The sequence below is a fragment of the Chamaea fasciata genome, unplaced genomic scaffold (genome assembly GCF_029207755.1).
Source record: "Chamaea fasciata isolate MVZ Bird 193981 ecotype frontalis unplaced genomic scaffold, bChaFas1.0.hap1 SCAF_886, whole genome shotgun sequence".
NCBI lineage: Eukaryota > Metazoa > Chordata > Aves > Passeriformes > Sylviidae > Chamaea > Chamaea fasciata.
This window is the reverse complement of record NW_027094971.1, coordinates 26,136-41,363: the sequence shown is the minus strand read 5'-3', so window position 1 is coordinate 41,363 and position 15,228 is coordinate 26,136. Positions and strand designations below refer to the sequence as shown.

Below are 15,228 nucleotides of genomic sequence, written 5' to 3'. Positions count from 1 at the left end.
GTTTTTGGGTGTTTTTGGTGGGTTTTGGGGTGTTTTGGGGTATTTTTGGGGTCCCTGGGATTGGTTTTGGGTGTTTTTGGTGGGTTTTGGGGTATTTTGGGGGGGTTTTGGGTCCCTGGGTTTGTTTTTGGGTGTTTTTGGTGGGTTTTGGGGTATTTTGGGGGGTTTTTGGGGTCCCTGGGTTTGTTTTTGGGTGTTTTTGGTGGGGTTTGGGGTATTTTGGGGTCCCTGGGTTTGTTTTTGGGTGTTTTTGGGGTATTTTGGGGTGTTTTTGGGGTCCCTGGGTTTGTTTTTGGGTGTTTTTGGTGGGTTTTGGGGTATTTTGGGGTCCCTGGGTTTGTTTTTGGGTGTTTTTGGTGGGTTTTGGGGTATTTTGGGGTGTTTTTGGGCTCCCTGGGTTTGTTTTTGGGTGTTTTTGGTGGGTTTTGGGGTATTTTGGGGTGGTTTTGGGGTCCCTGGGGTGATTCTGGGGAGTTTTGGGGTATTTCGGGGTGATTTTGGGGGGTGTTTTTGGGGGTTATTTTTGGGTGTTTTGGGGTGGGTTTTTGGCGCTATTTTTGGGGTGTTTTGGGGGTGTTTTTTGGGCTGCTTTGGGCATCTTTTGGGGTGTTTTGGTGGGGTTTTGGGGTGTTTTGGGGGTATTTCGGGGTGTTTCGGGTATTTTGGGATGTTTTGGCATTAATTTGGGCGTGTTTTGCGGCTGTTTCGGGGTGTTTTTGGGGTGTTTCTTGGGGTATTTTGGGCGGGTTTTTGGGGTTTTTGGCGTCCCGGAGTTTGTTTTGAGGGTGTTTTGGGCTGTTTTGGGGTATTTTGGGCTGTTTTTCAGGGTGGTTTTGGTGTTATTTTTGAGGTATCTGGGGTTGGGTTTTGGGCTGTTTTTTGGGCTGGTTTTGGGGTATTTTCTGGGGTATTTTGGGGCTGTTTTGGGGGTTTTTTGGGGGGTATTTCAGGCTGGTTTTGACGTTATTTTTGAGGGGTTTTTGGGCTGTTTTTTGGGCTGTTTCTTGGGTATTTTCTGGAGTATTTTTGGGCTGTTTTGGGGTTTTTTTGGGGTATTTCGGATTGTTTTTGGCGTTATTTTGGAGGTATTTGAGGCTGGTTTTTGGGCTGTTTTTTGAGCTGGTTTTGGGGCTGTTTTGGGGGTATTTTCTGGGGTATTTTGGGCTGTTTTGGGGGTATTTCTGGGGCTGTTTTTTGGGCTGTTTTGGGGTTTTTTTGGGGGTATTTTGGGTTGTCTTTGGCGTTGTTTTTGAGGTTTTTCAGGCTGTTTTTCAGGGTGCTTTAGGTGTTAGTTTGGAGGTATTTGGGGCTGGTTTTTGGGCTGTTTGTGGGGTATTTTCTGGGGTATTTTTGGGCTGTTTTGGGGTATTTTGGGGGGAAAATTTTGGGCTGTTTTTGGGGTATTTTCTGGGGTATTTTTGTGTGTTTCGGGGGTATTTTTTGGGGGGTATTTCGGGGTGTTTTTGGGGTATGTTCTGGGGTATGTTCTGGGGTATGTTCTGGGGTATGTTCTGGGGTATTTTGGGGCTGTTTTGGGGTATTTTTGGGCTGGTTTGGGGTATTTTTGGGGGGTATTTCGGGGTGTTTTTGAGGTATTTTCTGGGGTATTTTTGGGCTGTTTTGGGGTATTTTTGGGGGGATATTTTGGGCTGGTTTTGGGGTATTTTCTGGGGTATTTTTGTGTGTTTCGGGGGTATTTTTGGGGGGTATTTTGGGGTGTTTTGGGGGTATTTTCTGGAGTATTTTTGGGCTGTTTCGGGGTATTTTGGGGCTGTTTTGGGGTATTTTTGGGCTGGTTTTGGGGTATTTTGGGGGGGGTATTTTGGGGTGGTTTTGGGGTATTTTCTGGGGTATTTTTGGGCTGTTTTGGGGTATTTTGTGGCTCTTTAGGGCTATTTTGGGGGGATATTTTGGACTGGTTTTGGGGTATTTTGGGGGGGGTATTTTGGGGTGTTTTGGGGGTATTTTCTGGGGTATTTTGGGCTGTTTTGGGGTATTTTGGGGGGATATTTTTGGCTGGTTTTGGGGTTATTTTCTGGGGTATTTTCGTGTGTTTCGGGGGTATTTTGGGGGGGGTATTTCGGGGTGTTTTTGGGGTATGTTCTGGGGTATTTTTGGGCTGGTTTGGGGTATTTTTGGGGGGTATTTCGGGGTGTTTTTGGGGTATGTTCTGGGGTATTTTTGGGGTATTTTGGGGCTGTTTTGGGGTATTTTTGGGCTGGTTTTGGGGTATTTTTGGGGGGTATTTCGGGGTGTTTTTGGGGTATTTTCTGGGGTATTTTTGGGCTGTTTTGGGTTATTTTGCGGCTGTTTAGGGCTATTTTGGGGGGATATTTTGGGCTGTTTTTGGGGTATTTTCTGGGGTATTTTCGTGTGTTTCGGGGGTATTTTTGGGGTATTTCGGGGTGTTTTTGGGGTACCTGCAGGTCGCGGATGTGCAGCCTCCAGCGCTGGCTGTGCTCCAGGGGGGGGAGGGGCCGCAGGAGGGTCCCCAGGTCCCCACAGCGCCACCCGAGGGGGGAGGGGGCGGCCGCGTCCCGAACCCCGAACCGGGCGGGGGGAGCCCCCCCCAGGGTGACCCCGATCTCCTCCAGCCACGCCCAGGGGCGCCCCGAGACCCGGAACCACGAGCGGCGCAACAGGAACCTGGGAAAGCCCCGGGGTGAGATCCCCCAAAAAAACCCCAAAATTACCCAAAAATGAGATTCCCAGCCCCAAAAAAACCTCAAAATAACTCCGAAAATTAGATCCTCCCCCCCCCCCCACCCGAGAAACCCCCAAAAATGAGATCCACGACTCAAAAAACCCCCCAAAATAACCCCCCCCAAAAAAATGAGGTCCCTGATTCAAAAAAAAAACCTAAAAATGAGATTTCTGAACCAAAAAAAACCAAAATTACCCCCAAAAAATGAGATTCCCGGGCTGAGAAACCTTAAAATGAGCCCCAAAAATGAGATTCCTGATCTGAAAAACGCCAAAATACCCCAAAAATGAGACTCCAACCCCAAAATGCCTCAAAATAGCCCCAAAAATGAGATTGCTGGTGAAAAAAAACCCATAATAACCCAAGAAATGAGATTTCTGACCTAGAATAACCCCCAAAAATGAGATCCCCGACAAAAAAAAACCCCAAAATAACCCCAAAAATGAGACCTGTGACCCAAAAAAACCCCAAATATGAGATTCCCGACCCAAAAAACCCCAAAACAGCCCCAAAAAAAACCCAAATAACCCAAAACAACCCCAAATAACCCCCCAAAACCCCAAATAACCCCAAATAACCCCCACAACCCCAAATAACCCCAAATCCCCCCAAAACCCCCAAATCCCCCCAAAGCCCAGCCCAAAACCCCCAGAAACCTCCCAAATCCCCCCAAAAAAACCCAAATATCCCCAAATCTCCCCCAAAAACCCCAAATCCCCCCAAAACCCCCCAAATAACCCCAAATAACCCCAAATCCCCCCCAAAAAACCCCAACTCCCCCCCAAAAAACCCAAATAACCCCAAATAACCCCCAAATGACCCCAAATCCCCCAAATCCTCCCAAAAAAACCCAAATAACCCCAAATCCCCCAAAACCCCCCAAATCCCCCCCAAAAACCCCAAATAACCCCCCAAAAAAACCCAAATAACCCCAAATCCCCCCCAAATAACCCCAAATAACCCCAAATCCCCCCAAAGCCCGGCCAAAACCCCCCAAATCCCCCCCAAAAAACCCAAAAACCCCAAATAACCCCTAAAAACCCCAAATAACCCCAAATCCCCCCCAAAAAAAACCCAAAAAATCCCAAAAAACCCCCAAAACCCCAAATAACCCCAACTAACCCCAAATCCCTCCAAAAAAACCCCAAATAACCCCCCAAAACCCCAAATCCCCCCAAATAACCCCAAATAACCCCCCAAAACCCCAAATCCCCCCCAAATAACCCCAAATAACCCCCAAAAACCCCAAATCCCCCCCAAATAACCCCAAATAACCCCCAAAAACCCCAAATCCCCCCCAAATAACCCCAAATAACCCCCAAAAACCCCCCCAAATAACCCCAAATAACCCCCCAAAACCCCCAAAAACCCCCCAAATAACCCCAAATAACCCCAAAAAGCCCCCAAATAACCCCAAATAACCTCCAAAAACCCCCAAAACCCCCCAAATAACCCCAAAAACCCCCCAAAACCCCCCAAATAACCCCAAAAAACCCCAAAAACCCCCAAAACCCCCCAAATAACCCCAAAAACCCCCAAAAAACCCCCCAAAACCCGCCAAATAACCCCAAAAACCCCCAAAACCCCCCAAATAACCCCAAAAAACCCCAAAAACCCCCAAAACCCCCCAAATAACCCCAAAAAACCCCAAAAACCCCCCAAAACCCCCCAAATAACCCCAAAAACCCCAACCCCCCCAGGCCGGCCGCACTCACGTGACGTTCAGGGTCTCCCCAAACACGTCCGGGTACTTCAGCACAAACCTGGGCGGGGGGCACGGGGGGGTCAGGGGGACCCCAAAAAAAACCCCCAAATCCCCTCTGGGATCCCCAAAACCCCCCCAGACCCAGCGGGGACCCCCCAAATCCCAACATCCCCCCCGCCCCCCCCCCCCCAAATCCCCTCCAAGACCCCCCAAACCCCACCTGGGCCCCCCAAACTCCCTCGTCTCCCCTCAAAATTCCCCCAAATCCCCCCAAATCCCCCCAAAACCTCCTCGTCCCTCCCCCAAGCCCCCCAAAATCCTCCCCAGACCCCTCCGGGACCCCCCCAAACTCCCCCAGACCCCTCAGAGATCCCCAAACCCCTCTGGGACCCCCCAAAATCCCCCCAAATCCGCTCAACTCCCCCCCAAATCCCCCCCAAACTCCTTTGAGACCCCCCCAAATCCCCCCAAACCCCTCTGGGACCCCCCGAAACCCCCCCAGACCCCACTGGGACCCCCCAAAATCCCCCCAAACCCCCTCAACTCCCCCCCAAACCCCTCTGGGACCCCCCCAATCCCCCCAAATCCCCTCTGGGACCCCCCCCGACCCCTCAGGGACCCCCCCAAAGCCCACCTGGCCTCGGCGGGGCCCCACGAGGAGCCCCCCAAACCCCTCTAGGACCCCCCTGGGATTCCCCAAAATCCCCCCAAACCCCCTCAACTCCCCCCCAAATCCCCCCCAGACCCCTCTGGGACCTCCCAAAATTCCTCAAACCCCCTCAACTCCCCCCCAAAACTCCTTTGAGACCCCCCAAAACCCCCCAGACCCCTCTGGGACCCCCCAAAATCCCCCCAAACTCCCTCAACTCCCCCCCAAAACCCCTCCAGACCCCTCTGGGACCCCCAAAACCCCTCCAGACCTCTCTGGGACCCCCCCAAAATCCCCCCAAACCCCCTCAACTCCCCCCCAAATCCCCTCCAGACCCCTCTAGGACGCCCCCAATCCCCCCAAATCCCCCCCCAGACCCCTCTGTGACCCCCCCCGACCCCTGAGGGACCCCCCCAAAGCCCACCTGGCCTCGGCGGGGCCCCACGAGGAGCCCCCCAAACCCCTCTGGGACCCCCCGAAACCCCTCCAGACCCCTCTGGGATCCCCCAAAATCCCCCCCAAACCCCCTCAACTCCCCCCCAAATCCCCTCCAGACCCCTCTAGGACGCCCCCAATCCCCCCAAATCCCCCCCCAGACCCCTCTGTGACCCCCCCCGACCCCTGAGGGACCCCCCCAAAGCCCACCTGGCCTCGGCGGGGCCCCACGAGGAGCCCGCGGTGTCCACGGCGGCCTCGGGCCCGAAGGTTTGGGGGGTCAGGTCCCGGTGCCGCCCCCCCAAAGGTCACCGACAGGTTCCGGGCCCACAGCAGCATTTTGGGGTCCCCCTGGGGGGGCCAGCGCAGCGGGGGGGGCACCTCGGGGCCCTCCCCCTCCCCCCGGGCCAGCAGGGCACGGCGGGGACCCCCAAAATCCACCGGGAGACCCCCGGGGCGGGGAGGGGCCTGGGGGGGGAGGGGAGAGAGGGGGGGATGTGAATTGGGGGAGGGGAAATGAAGGGGTCACTCAGGGGTCACTGCGGTCACTCAGGGGTCACTCAGGGGTCACTCGGCAGTCGGGGGTCAGCAGTCACCCAGCGGTCAGGGGGTGGCTGACTCATTGGTCATTCAGGTCACTCAGCGGTCGGTGGTCACTCAGTGGTCACTCAGGGGTCAGTGGTCACTCAGCGGTCACTCGGTCACTCAGCAGTCACTCATTGGTCACTCAGCGGTCACTGGTCACTCAGTGGTCAGGGGTCACACAGTGGTCAGCAGTAATTTAGCGGTCAGCGGTCACTCAGGGTCACTCAGGGTCACTCAGTGGTCACTCAGCGGTCAGTGGCCACTCAGCAGTCAGTGGTCACTCAGCAGTCACTCAGGGTCACTCAGGGGTCAGTGGTCACTCAGGGGTCAGTGGTCACTCATTAGTCACTCAGGGTCACTCAGGGATCAGCGGTCACTCAGCGGTCAGCAGTCACTCTGTGGTCATTCAGGGTCACCCAGCGGTCGGCGGTCACTCAGTGTCACCCAGGGGTCAGCGGTCACTCTGTGGTCACTCATTGGTCACCCAGCGGTCGGCGGTCACTCAGTGTCACCCAGGGGTCAGCCGTCACTCTGTGGTCATTCAGGGTCACCCAGCGGTCGGCGGTCACTCAGGGTCACCCAGGGGTCAGCCGTCACTCTGTGGTCATTCAGGGTCACCCAGCGGTCGGCGGTCACTCAGGGTCACCCAGGGGTCAGCGGTCACTCTGTGGTCACTCATTGGTCACCCAGGGGTCAGCGGTCACTCTGTGGTCACTCAGGGTCACCCAGGGATCAGCGGTCACTCAGGGTCACTCAGGGGTCAGCCGTCACTCTGTGGTCACTCAGGGTCACCCAGGGGTCAGCGGTCACTCAGGGTCACTCAGGGGTCAGCCGTCACTCTGTGGTCACTCAGGGTCACCCAGGGATCAGCGGTCACTCAGGGTCACTCAGGGGTCAGCCGTCACTCTGTGGTCACTCAGGGTCACTCAGCGGTCAGCGGTCACTCTGTGGTCACTCAGGGTCACCCAGCGGTCACCGGTCACTCTGCGGTCACTCAGGGTCACCCAGCGGTCAGCGGTCACTCTGTGGCTACTCAGGGTCACCCAGCGGTCAGCGGTCACTCAGGGTCACCCAGCGGTCAGCGGTCACTCTGTGGTCACTCGGGGTCACCCAGCGGTCAGCGGTCACTCTGTGGTCACTCAGGGTCACCCAGCGGTCAGCGGTCACTCTGTGGCCACTCAGGGTCACCCAGCGGTCAGCGGTCACTCAGGGTCACCCAGCGGTCACTCTGTGGTCACTCAGGGTCACCCAGGGGTCAGCGGTCACTCAGGGTCACTCAGGGTCACCCAGCGGTCAGCGGTCACTCACCCCGGCCCTGCGGGCAGTGAACAGCGCCGTGTAGGGCACCTGCTCCTCCTGCAGCACCCGCAGCACCTCGCCCAGCACGGCGTCTGTGGGCACGGAGAGCCAAAATCCCCCAATTAACCCAAAATCACCCAAATTAACCCAAAATCCCCCAAATTAACCCAAAATCCCCCCAATTAACCCAAAATCACACAAATTAACCCAAAATCCCCCCAATTAACCCAAAATTACCCAAAACTAACCCAAAATCACCCCAATTAACCCAAAATTACCCAAAACTAACCCAAAATCCCCCCAATTAACCCAAAATCCCCAAATTAACCCAAAATCCCCCCAAATTAACCCAAAATCCCCCCAATTAACCCAAAATCCCCCCAATTAACCCAAAATCCCCCAATTAACCCAGAATTAACCCAAAATCCCCCCAATTAACCCAAAATCCCCCCAATTAACCCAAAATCCCCCCAATTAACCCAAAATCACACAAATTAACCCAAAATCCCCCCAATTAACCCAAAATCCCCCAAATTAACCCAAAATCACCCAAATTAACCCAAAATCCCCCCAAATTAACCCAAAATCCCCCCAATTAACCCAAAATTACCCAAAACTAACCCAAAATTACCCAAAACTAACCCAAAATCCCCCAAATTAACCCAAAATCCCCCCAATTAACCCAAAATCCCCAAATTAACCCAAAATCCCCCAAATTAACCCAAAATCACCCAAATTAACCCAAAATCCCCCCAATTAACCCAAAATCCCCCAAATTAACCCAAACTCCCCCCAAATTAACCCAAAATCCCCCCAATTAACCCAAAATCCCCCAAATTAACCCAAAATCCCCCAAAAGTAACCCAGAATTAACCCAAAATCCCCCCAAATTAACCCAAAATCCCCCAAAATCAACCCAAAATCACCCAAAACGAACCCAAAATCCCCCCAAATTAACCCAAATCCTGCCCCAAAACCCCCCGAATCCACCCCAAATCCTGCCCCAGTCCATCCCAGTCCATCCCAGTGGCCCGGCCTCACCGTTACTGGTCAGAGCCTCCTTGGGTCCCATCAGGCCGGAGCTGGGGGGAGACGGACACTCAGGGGGGCCCTATGGGGCACGGGGGTCCCTATGGGGTCCCTATGGGGCAGGGGGGCCCCACGGGGGTCCCTATGGGGCAGGAGATCTCTGTGAGGTCTCTATGGGGCACAGGGTCCCTATGGGGTCCCTATAGGGCAGGAGATCTCTGTGGGGTCTCTATGGGGCACGGGGGTCCCCATGGGGCAGAAAAAATCCTACAGGGTCTCTATGGGGTTTCTATGGGGCAGGAGAGCTCTATGGGGTCTGTATGGGGCAGGAGAGCTCTATGGGGTCTCTATGGGGCAGGGGAGCTCTATGGGGTCTCTATGGGGCAGGGGAGCTCTATGGGGTCTCTATGGGGCAGGGAAAGCTCTATGGGGTCTCTATGGGGCAGGGGAGCTCTATGGGGTCTCTATGGGGCAGGGAAAGCTCTATGGGGTCTCCGTGGGGCAGGGGAGCTCTATGGGGTCTCTATGGGGCAGGAGAGCTCAATGGGGTCTCTATGGGGCAGGGGAGCTCTATGGGGTCTCTATGGGGCAGGGGAGCTCTATGGGGTCTCTATGGGGTTTCTATGGGTCCCTAGGGGGCAGGGGGAGCTCTACGGGATCACTACAGGATTTCTATGGGGTCACTGTGGGGTCATTATAGGTCCTGTGGGGTCACTGTGGGGTCACTGTGGGGTCACTGTGGGGTCACTGTGGGGTCACTGCAGGGTCACTATGGGTCATTATGGGGTCACTGTGGGGTCACTGTGGGTCACTGTGAGGTCACTGTGGGGTCACTGTGGGGTCACTGTGGGTCACTGTGGGGTCACTGTGGATCACTGTGGGGTCACTGTGGGGTCACTGTGGGTCACTGTGGGGTCACTGTGGGGTCACTGTGGGTCACTGTGGGTCACTGTGGGGTCACTGTGGGGTCACTGTGGGTCACTGTGGGGTCACTGTGGGGTCACTGTGGGTCACTGTGGGTCACTGTGGGGTCACTGTGGGGTCACTGTGGGGTCTCTGTGGGTCACTGTGGGGTCACTGTGGGGTCACTGTGGGGTCACTGTGGGTCACTGTGGGGTCACTGTGGGGTCACTGTGGGGTCACTGTGGGGTCAGTGTGGGGTCACTGTGGGTCACTGTGGGGTCACTGTGGGGTCACTGTGGGGTCACTGTGGGTCACTGCGGGGTCACTGTGGGATCACTGTGGGGTCACTGTGGGTCACTGTGGGGTCACTGTGGGGTCACTGTGGGGTCACTGCGGGGTCACTATGGGTCATTATGGGGTCAGTGCGGGGTCACTCACCGGCTGTGGGGCAGCCCCACCAGCAGCAGCGTGGGCTCCGTGGGGTCACTCTCGGGGTCAGTCCGGTTCAGCCGCAGCCCCCCCCAGGGCCCCCCCGGGCAGGCTCAGCGGGGGCGGGGCCCCCAGGACCCTCTGCAGGGTCAGCGGCAGCGCGGCCGCAGCGGCTCCGGCCACCGAGGGGACGGTCAGCGCTGAGCCCGCCGAGCCCAGGGCGGCCTGGGACAGAGAGAGCCCCAAATTCACCAAAATCACCCAAATTCACCCCAAATCCCACCGAGGGGACGGTCAGCGCAGAGCCCGCCGAGCCCAGGGCGGCCTGGGACAGAGAGAGCCCCAAATTCACCAAAATCACCCAAATTCACCCCAAATCCCACCGAGGGGACGGTCAGCGCTGAGCCCGCCGAGCCCAGGGCGGCCTGGGACAGAGAGAGCCCCAGATTCACCAAAATCACCCAAATTCACCCCAAATCCCACCGAGGGGACGGTCAGCACTGAGCCCGCCGAGCCCAGGGCGGCCTGGGACAGAGAGAGCCCCAAATTCACCAAAATCACCCAAATTCACCCCAAATCCCACCGAGGGGACGGTCAGCACTGAGCCCGCCGAGCCCAGGGCGGCCTGGGACACAGAGAGCCCCAAATTCACCAAAATCACCCAAATTCACCCCAAATCCCACCGAGGGGACGGTCAGCGCTGAGCCCGCCGAGCCCAGGGCGGCCTGAGACAGAAATAATGATAAAAAACCCCCAAATCACCCCAAATTCACCCCAAAATCACCGAGGGGAGGGGCAGGGCTGAGCCCAGGGTGCCCCGGAAGAAAGGAGGGTCAGAAAATTTCCTAAAAATCCCCCAAATCGCACCAAAAACCCCAAAACTCTCCAGTCCCACCCCAACCCCCACTGAGCCGAGAGCTCCCTGAAACGACGGGAATCATAAAATACCCAAAATCACCCCAAAATCATCCCCAAATCCCCAAAAATCCCAAAAACTCCCCCCAAACCCATCTCAAAAACTCCAAAATTCCCCCCAGACCCAGCCCAAAACCCCAAAATCACCCCAAAATCACCCCAAAATCATCCCAAACTCCCCAAAATTCCCCCCAAACCCCTCAAAAATCCCCAAATTCCCCCCAAACCCACCCCAAAAACCCCCAAATCGCCCCAAAATCCTCCCCCAACCCGACCCCAAAACCCCCCAATCACCCCAAACTCCCCAGAGCCACCCAAACCCCCCCGGACCCCCCAGACTCCCCAAATCCTCCCCTGGGCTCCTCCTCCACCTTTGGGACCACCCCCAGCCCCCATTGGCCACTCCCCGTTGACCCCTCCCCCACCCCAGTGTGGCCCCTCCCCTTTACCCCGCCCTCTTTGGCTCCTCCCCCACCCTGATGTGTCCCCTCCCCCATTGACTCCTCCCCATCTTAAGCATCTCCCACATTGGCCCCTCCCCCTTCCCGAGGCTCCTCCCCCTTGACCCTTTCCTGACCCCAGGCCGCCCCTCCCCCACCCAGGCCCCTCTTTGCCCCTCCCCCGGTGAAGCGCGGCCCGTCCCCCGCCCAGCTGTCCCTGGAGGATTTCACGGCCTTCGGGGGCGAAATCCTCCAGGGACAGCTGGGGGGGGAGGGGCAGCGTTACCGGGGGAGGGGCCAAAGAGGGCGGGGCAAAGGGGAGGGGACACAGCAGAGCGGGGGAGGAGCCTCAGGGATGGGGAGGGGCCAACATGGGGGGGGTCAGTGGGGAGGGGCCGCAATGGGGTGGGGCCAATGTGGGAGGGGCTAAAGGGGAGGGGAGGGGCCTCACCGGTGGGGGAGGGGCCAAACACCCCCCCCAGTGTTACCTGTGGAGGGGGGAGGGGCCCGAATGCCACGGGTGGGGGAGGGGAATTGGGGGGCTCTGGGGGGTCCCTCCTGGAGCAGCAGCACCGGGGGGGGGTTGGGAGGGGATTTTGGGGGAGTTTGGGGGGTTTTTAGAGGTTTTTTGGGATTTTTTTGAGGGTTTTGGGGGTGCGGGGGTCGTTATTGAGAGTTTTGGGGGTTTTTTGGCATTTTTGGGGGATATTTTGGGGCTTTTTTGGGATATTTGGGGATTTTGGGGGGGCGTTGGGATATTTTGGGATATTTGGGGGGGTTTTTTGGGATATTTTGGGATATTTGGGGGGCTTTTTGGGATATTTTGGGATTTTGGGGGGTTTTTTGGGATATTTGGGGTTTTTTTGGGATATTTTGGGGGTTTTTTGGGATATTTGGGGATTTTGGGGGGATTTTGGGACATTTTGGGGATCTTTTGGGGATTTTGGGGGGATATTTTTGGGATGTTTTAGTGGTATTTTTCTGGCATACTGTTGAGATACTTTGGGAATATTTTGGGGGATATTTCGGGGGGATTTTTGGGGCCATTTCAGGGATATTTTTGGGGTATCTTGGGGATACTTTGGGGATATTTTTAGGATATTTTTGGGACTTTTTTGGGATATTTGGAGGGATGTTTTGGGGATTTTGGGGGGATTTTTCAGGATATTTTCTGGGTTATTTTTGGGATATTTTTGGGAGATTTTTGAGGATATTTTTGGGGTGTTTTGGGGATATTTTTGGGGTGTTTTCCCTCACCTGGTCCTGCAGGAAGAGCAGCACCGTCCTGGGGCCCTCCCCTCAGCCCCGGCTCCAGCAGCTGCTGCAGCTCCGGCTCCGAGAGCACCGAGCCCCCCGAGAGGGTCTGGGGGGTCCACAGCGACCTGGGGGGGAAAGGACCCCAAAAATCAGCCTGGGGACCCCAAAAATCAGCCTGGGGACCCCAAAAATCCGTCAGGGGACCCCAAAAATCAGCCTGGGGACCCCAAAAATCCGTCAGGGGACCCCAAAAATGGCCTCAGGGACCCCAAAGTAACCCACAGACACCCCCAAAACACCCACAGGGACCCCAAAATCAGCCTGGGAACCCCAAAAATCAGTCAAGGGACCCCAAAAACAGCCTGAGGACCCCAAAAATCAACCAAGGGACCCCAAAAACAGCCTGGGGGGCCCACAGCGACCTGGGGGGGAAAGGGACCCCAAAAATCAGCCTGGGGACCCCAAAAATCAGTCAGGGGACCCCCAAAATCTGTCAGGGGACCCCAAAAATCAGCCTGGGGACCCCAAAAATCCGTCAGGGGACCCCAAAAATGGCCTCAGGGACCCCAAAGTAACCCACAGACACCCCCAAAACACCCACAGGGACCCCAAAATCAGCCTGGGAACCCCAAAAATCAGTCAAGGGACCCCAAAAACAGCCTGAGGACCCCAAAAATCAACCAAGGGACCCCAAAAACAGCCTGGGGGGCCCACAGCGACCTGGGGGGGAAAGGGACCCCAAAAATCAGCCTGGGGACCCCAAAAATCAGTCAGGGGACCTCCAAAATCTGTCAGGGGACCCCAAAAATTGCCTGGGGACCCCAAAAGTCAGTCAGGGGACCCCAAAAATCAGCCTGGGGACCCCAAAAATCAGTCAGGGGACCCCAAAAATCACCCACAGGGACCCCAAAAATCAGCCTGGGGACCCCAAAAATCAGTCAGGGGACCCCCAAAATCTGTCAGGGGACCCCAAAAATCAGCCTGGGGACCCCAAAAATCCGTCAGGGGACCCCAAAAATCAGTCAGGGGACCCCAAAAATCCGTCAGGGGACCCCCAAAATCAGTCAGGGGACCCCAAAAATGGCCTCAGGGACCCCAAAGTTACTTACAAATACCCCCAAAACACCCACAGGGACCCCAAGATCAGCCTGGGGACCCCAAAAATCAGTCAAGGGACCCCAAAAACAGCCTGAGGACCCCAAAAATCAACCAAGGGACCCCAAAAACAGCCTGGGGGGCCCACAGCGACCTGGGGGGGAAAGGGACCCCAAAAATCAGTCAGGGGACCCCCAAAATCTGTCAGGGGACCCCAAAAATCAGCCTGGGGACCCCAAAAGTCAGTCAGGGGACCCCAAAAATCAGCCTGGGGACCCCAAAATCAGTCAGGGGACCCCAAAAATCACCCACAGGGACCCCAAAATCAGCCTGGGGACCCCAAAAATCAGTCAGGGGACCCCAAAAACAGCCTGGGGGGCCCAAAAATCACCCACAGGGACCCCAAAATCAGCCCCAGACACCCCAAAAACCCCCGCAGGCACCTGGGGGGCAAAAAGACCCCCCAAAATCACCCAGAGAGCCCCAAAAATCCCCTCAGAGATGCCAAAATCACCCAGGGACCCCCAAGAAACCCCCAGAGACACCCCAAAATCGCCCCCAGAAAGGTCCTAAAACCACCTGGAGAGCCCAAAGCCACCCAGAGACCACAAATATCCCCTCAGAGAGCCCCAAAAATCACCCGGGGACCCCCAAAGCCCCTCAAGAGACCCCCAAAGCCCCCCCCCCCCCCCAAGAGGAGCCCGAAAAGCTCCTGAGGTCTCTCAGAGCCCCCAAATCGCCTCAAATCTCCCCCAAACCGGCCCCGAGGCTCCCCGGAGCCGCCCGTTCCCGGCGCTGTCGCACCGCTCGGTGCTCCAGACCAGCAGCGGGACGTGCGCGGCGGCCGCGGGCGGCGGGCCCGGGGCGATCCCGGCCACGGCCGCCAGCAGCGCCCACAGCGCCGCCGCCATCTTCGGCGTCCCCCCCGCCGCCGCCGCCATCTTCGGCGTCCCCGCCGTCGCCACGCACGGTCACGTGGGGTGGGACGTGAGGGGGGGGGGGACGTGCGATGACGTAATGGGGTGGGGGGGTGTGCGTGAGGTTACGCCCCCTCGGTCTCCTCGGTGGGGTTACGCCCCCTTCTTGTGGCCACGCCCACTCGGTGTGGCCACGCCCGCTCGGGGAAGCGCCGAAGTCGCCTCAGGGGGTTTGTCCCCGAAAATCCGCCGGGAAATGGGCCAAAAATCCCCTCAGAGGGCCCCGAAATCCCTTCAAGGAGCTCCGAAATCACCACAGGGGTTTGTCCCCGAAAATTCATCGAGAAATGGCCCAAAAATCCCCTCAGAGGGCCCCGAAATCCCTTCAAGGAGCCCCGAAATCGCCTCAGGGGGTTTGTCCCCGAAAATCCGCCGGGAAATGGGCCAAAAATCCCCTCAGAGGGCCCCGAAATCCCTTCAAGGAGCTCCGAAATCACCTCAGGGGTTTGTCCCCGAAAATTCATCGAGAAATGGCCCAAAAATCCCCTCAGAGGGCCCCGAAATCCCTTCAAGGAGCCCCGAAATCGCCTCAGGGGTTTTGTCCCCGAAAATTCGCCGGGAAATGGCTCAAAAATCCCGCAAGTGAGTCCCCAAAACCTCCTCAGAGAGCCCCGAAATCCCTTCAAGGAGCCCCGAAATCACCTCAGGGGTTTTGTCCCCGAAAATTCATCGAGAAATGGCCCAAAAATCCCCTCAGAGGGCCCCGAAATCCTTTCAAGGAGCCCTGAAATCGCCTCAGGGGGTTTGTCCCCGAAAATCCGCCGGGAAATGGGCCAAAAATCCCGCAAGTGAGTCCCCGAAACCTC

General features: G+C 56.7%; 2 protein-coding genes across 3 annotated transcripts; both read right to left on the bottom strand.

Moving 5' to 3' along the window:
* Positions 1-6: 6 nt before the first annotated feature.
* Positions 7-10,701, bottom strand: LOC136306007 (uncharacterized). 2 transcript variants are annotated; one of them, XM_066209358.1, is made up of 6 exons: positions 9,748-10,701; positions 8,419-8,459; positions 7,387-7,469; positions 5,704-5,961; positions 4,420-4,467; positions 7-2,646 (listed from the first exon to the last, which is right to left on the bottom strand). In XM_066209358.1, the coding sequence occupies exons 2-6, from the start codon at positions 8,447-8,449 to the stop codon at positions 2,029-2,031; spliced, it is 1,038 nt and encodes a 345-aa protein (XP_066065455.1). In that variant the 5' UTR covers positions 8,450-8,459; positions 9,748-10,701; the 3' UTR covers positions 7-2,028. The 2 variants fall into 2 exon arrangements, with proteins under 2 accessions (XP_066065455.1, XP_066065456.1); XM_066209359.1 differs by lacking the exon at positions 4,420-4,467.
* A 619-nt stretch (positions 10,702-11,320) lies between these two features.
* On the bottom strand, positions 11,321-14,417 carry LOC136306006 (V-type proton ATPase subunit S1-like). Its single transcript, XM_066209357.1, has 3 exons — positions 14,250-14,417; positions 12,351-12,475; positions 11,321-11,355 (listed from the first exon to the last, which is right to left on the bottom strand). The coding sequence occupies exons 1-3, from the start codon at positions 14,384-14,386 to the stop codon at positions 11,321-11,323; spliced, it is 297 nt and encodes a 98-aa protein (XP_066065454.1). The 5' UTR covers positions 14,387-14,417.
* Positions 14,418-15,228: the final 811 nt, after the last annotated feature.

Bases quoted from the DNA above. Each gene is read 5' to 3' on its own strand.
- LOC136306007 (XM_066209358.1), bottom strand. From the start codon at position 8,449: ATGGGACCCAAGGAGGCTCTGACCAGTAACG. The intron at 7,470-8,418 runs GTGAGGCCGGGC...CCGTGCCCACAG, and splicing joins GGAGGCTCTGACCAGTAACG to ACGCCGTGCTGGGCGAGGTG. The intron at 2,647-4,419 runs GTGAGTGCGGCC...GGGCTTTCCCAG, and splicing joins GGGGAGACCCTGAACGTCAC to GTTCCTGTTGCGCCGCTCGT.
- LOC136306006 (XM_066209357.1), bottom strand. From the start codon at position 14,386: ATGGCGGCGGCGGCGGGGGGGACGCCGAAGATGGCGGCGGCGCTGTGG. The intron at 12,476-14,249 runs GTGCGACAGCGC...TTTCCCCCCCAG, and splicing joins CTGGTCTGGAGCACCGAGCG to GTCGCTGTGGACCCCCCAGA. The intron at 11,356-12,350 runs GTGAGGGAAAAC...CTCCCCCCCCAG, and splicing joins TGCTCTTCCTGCAGGACCAG to CTGTCCCTGGAGGATTTCGC.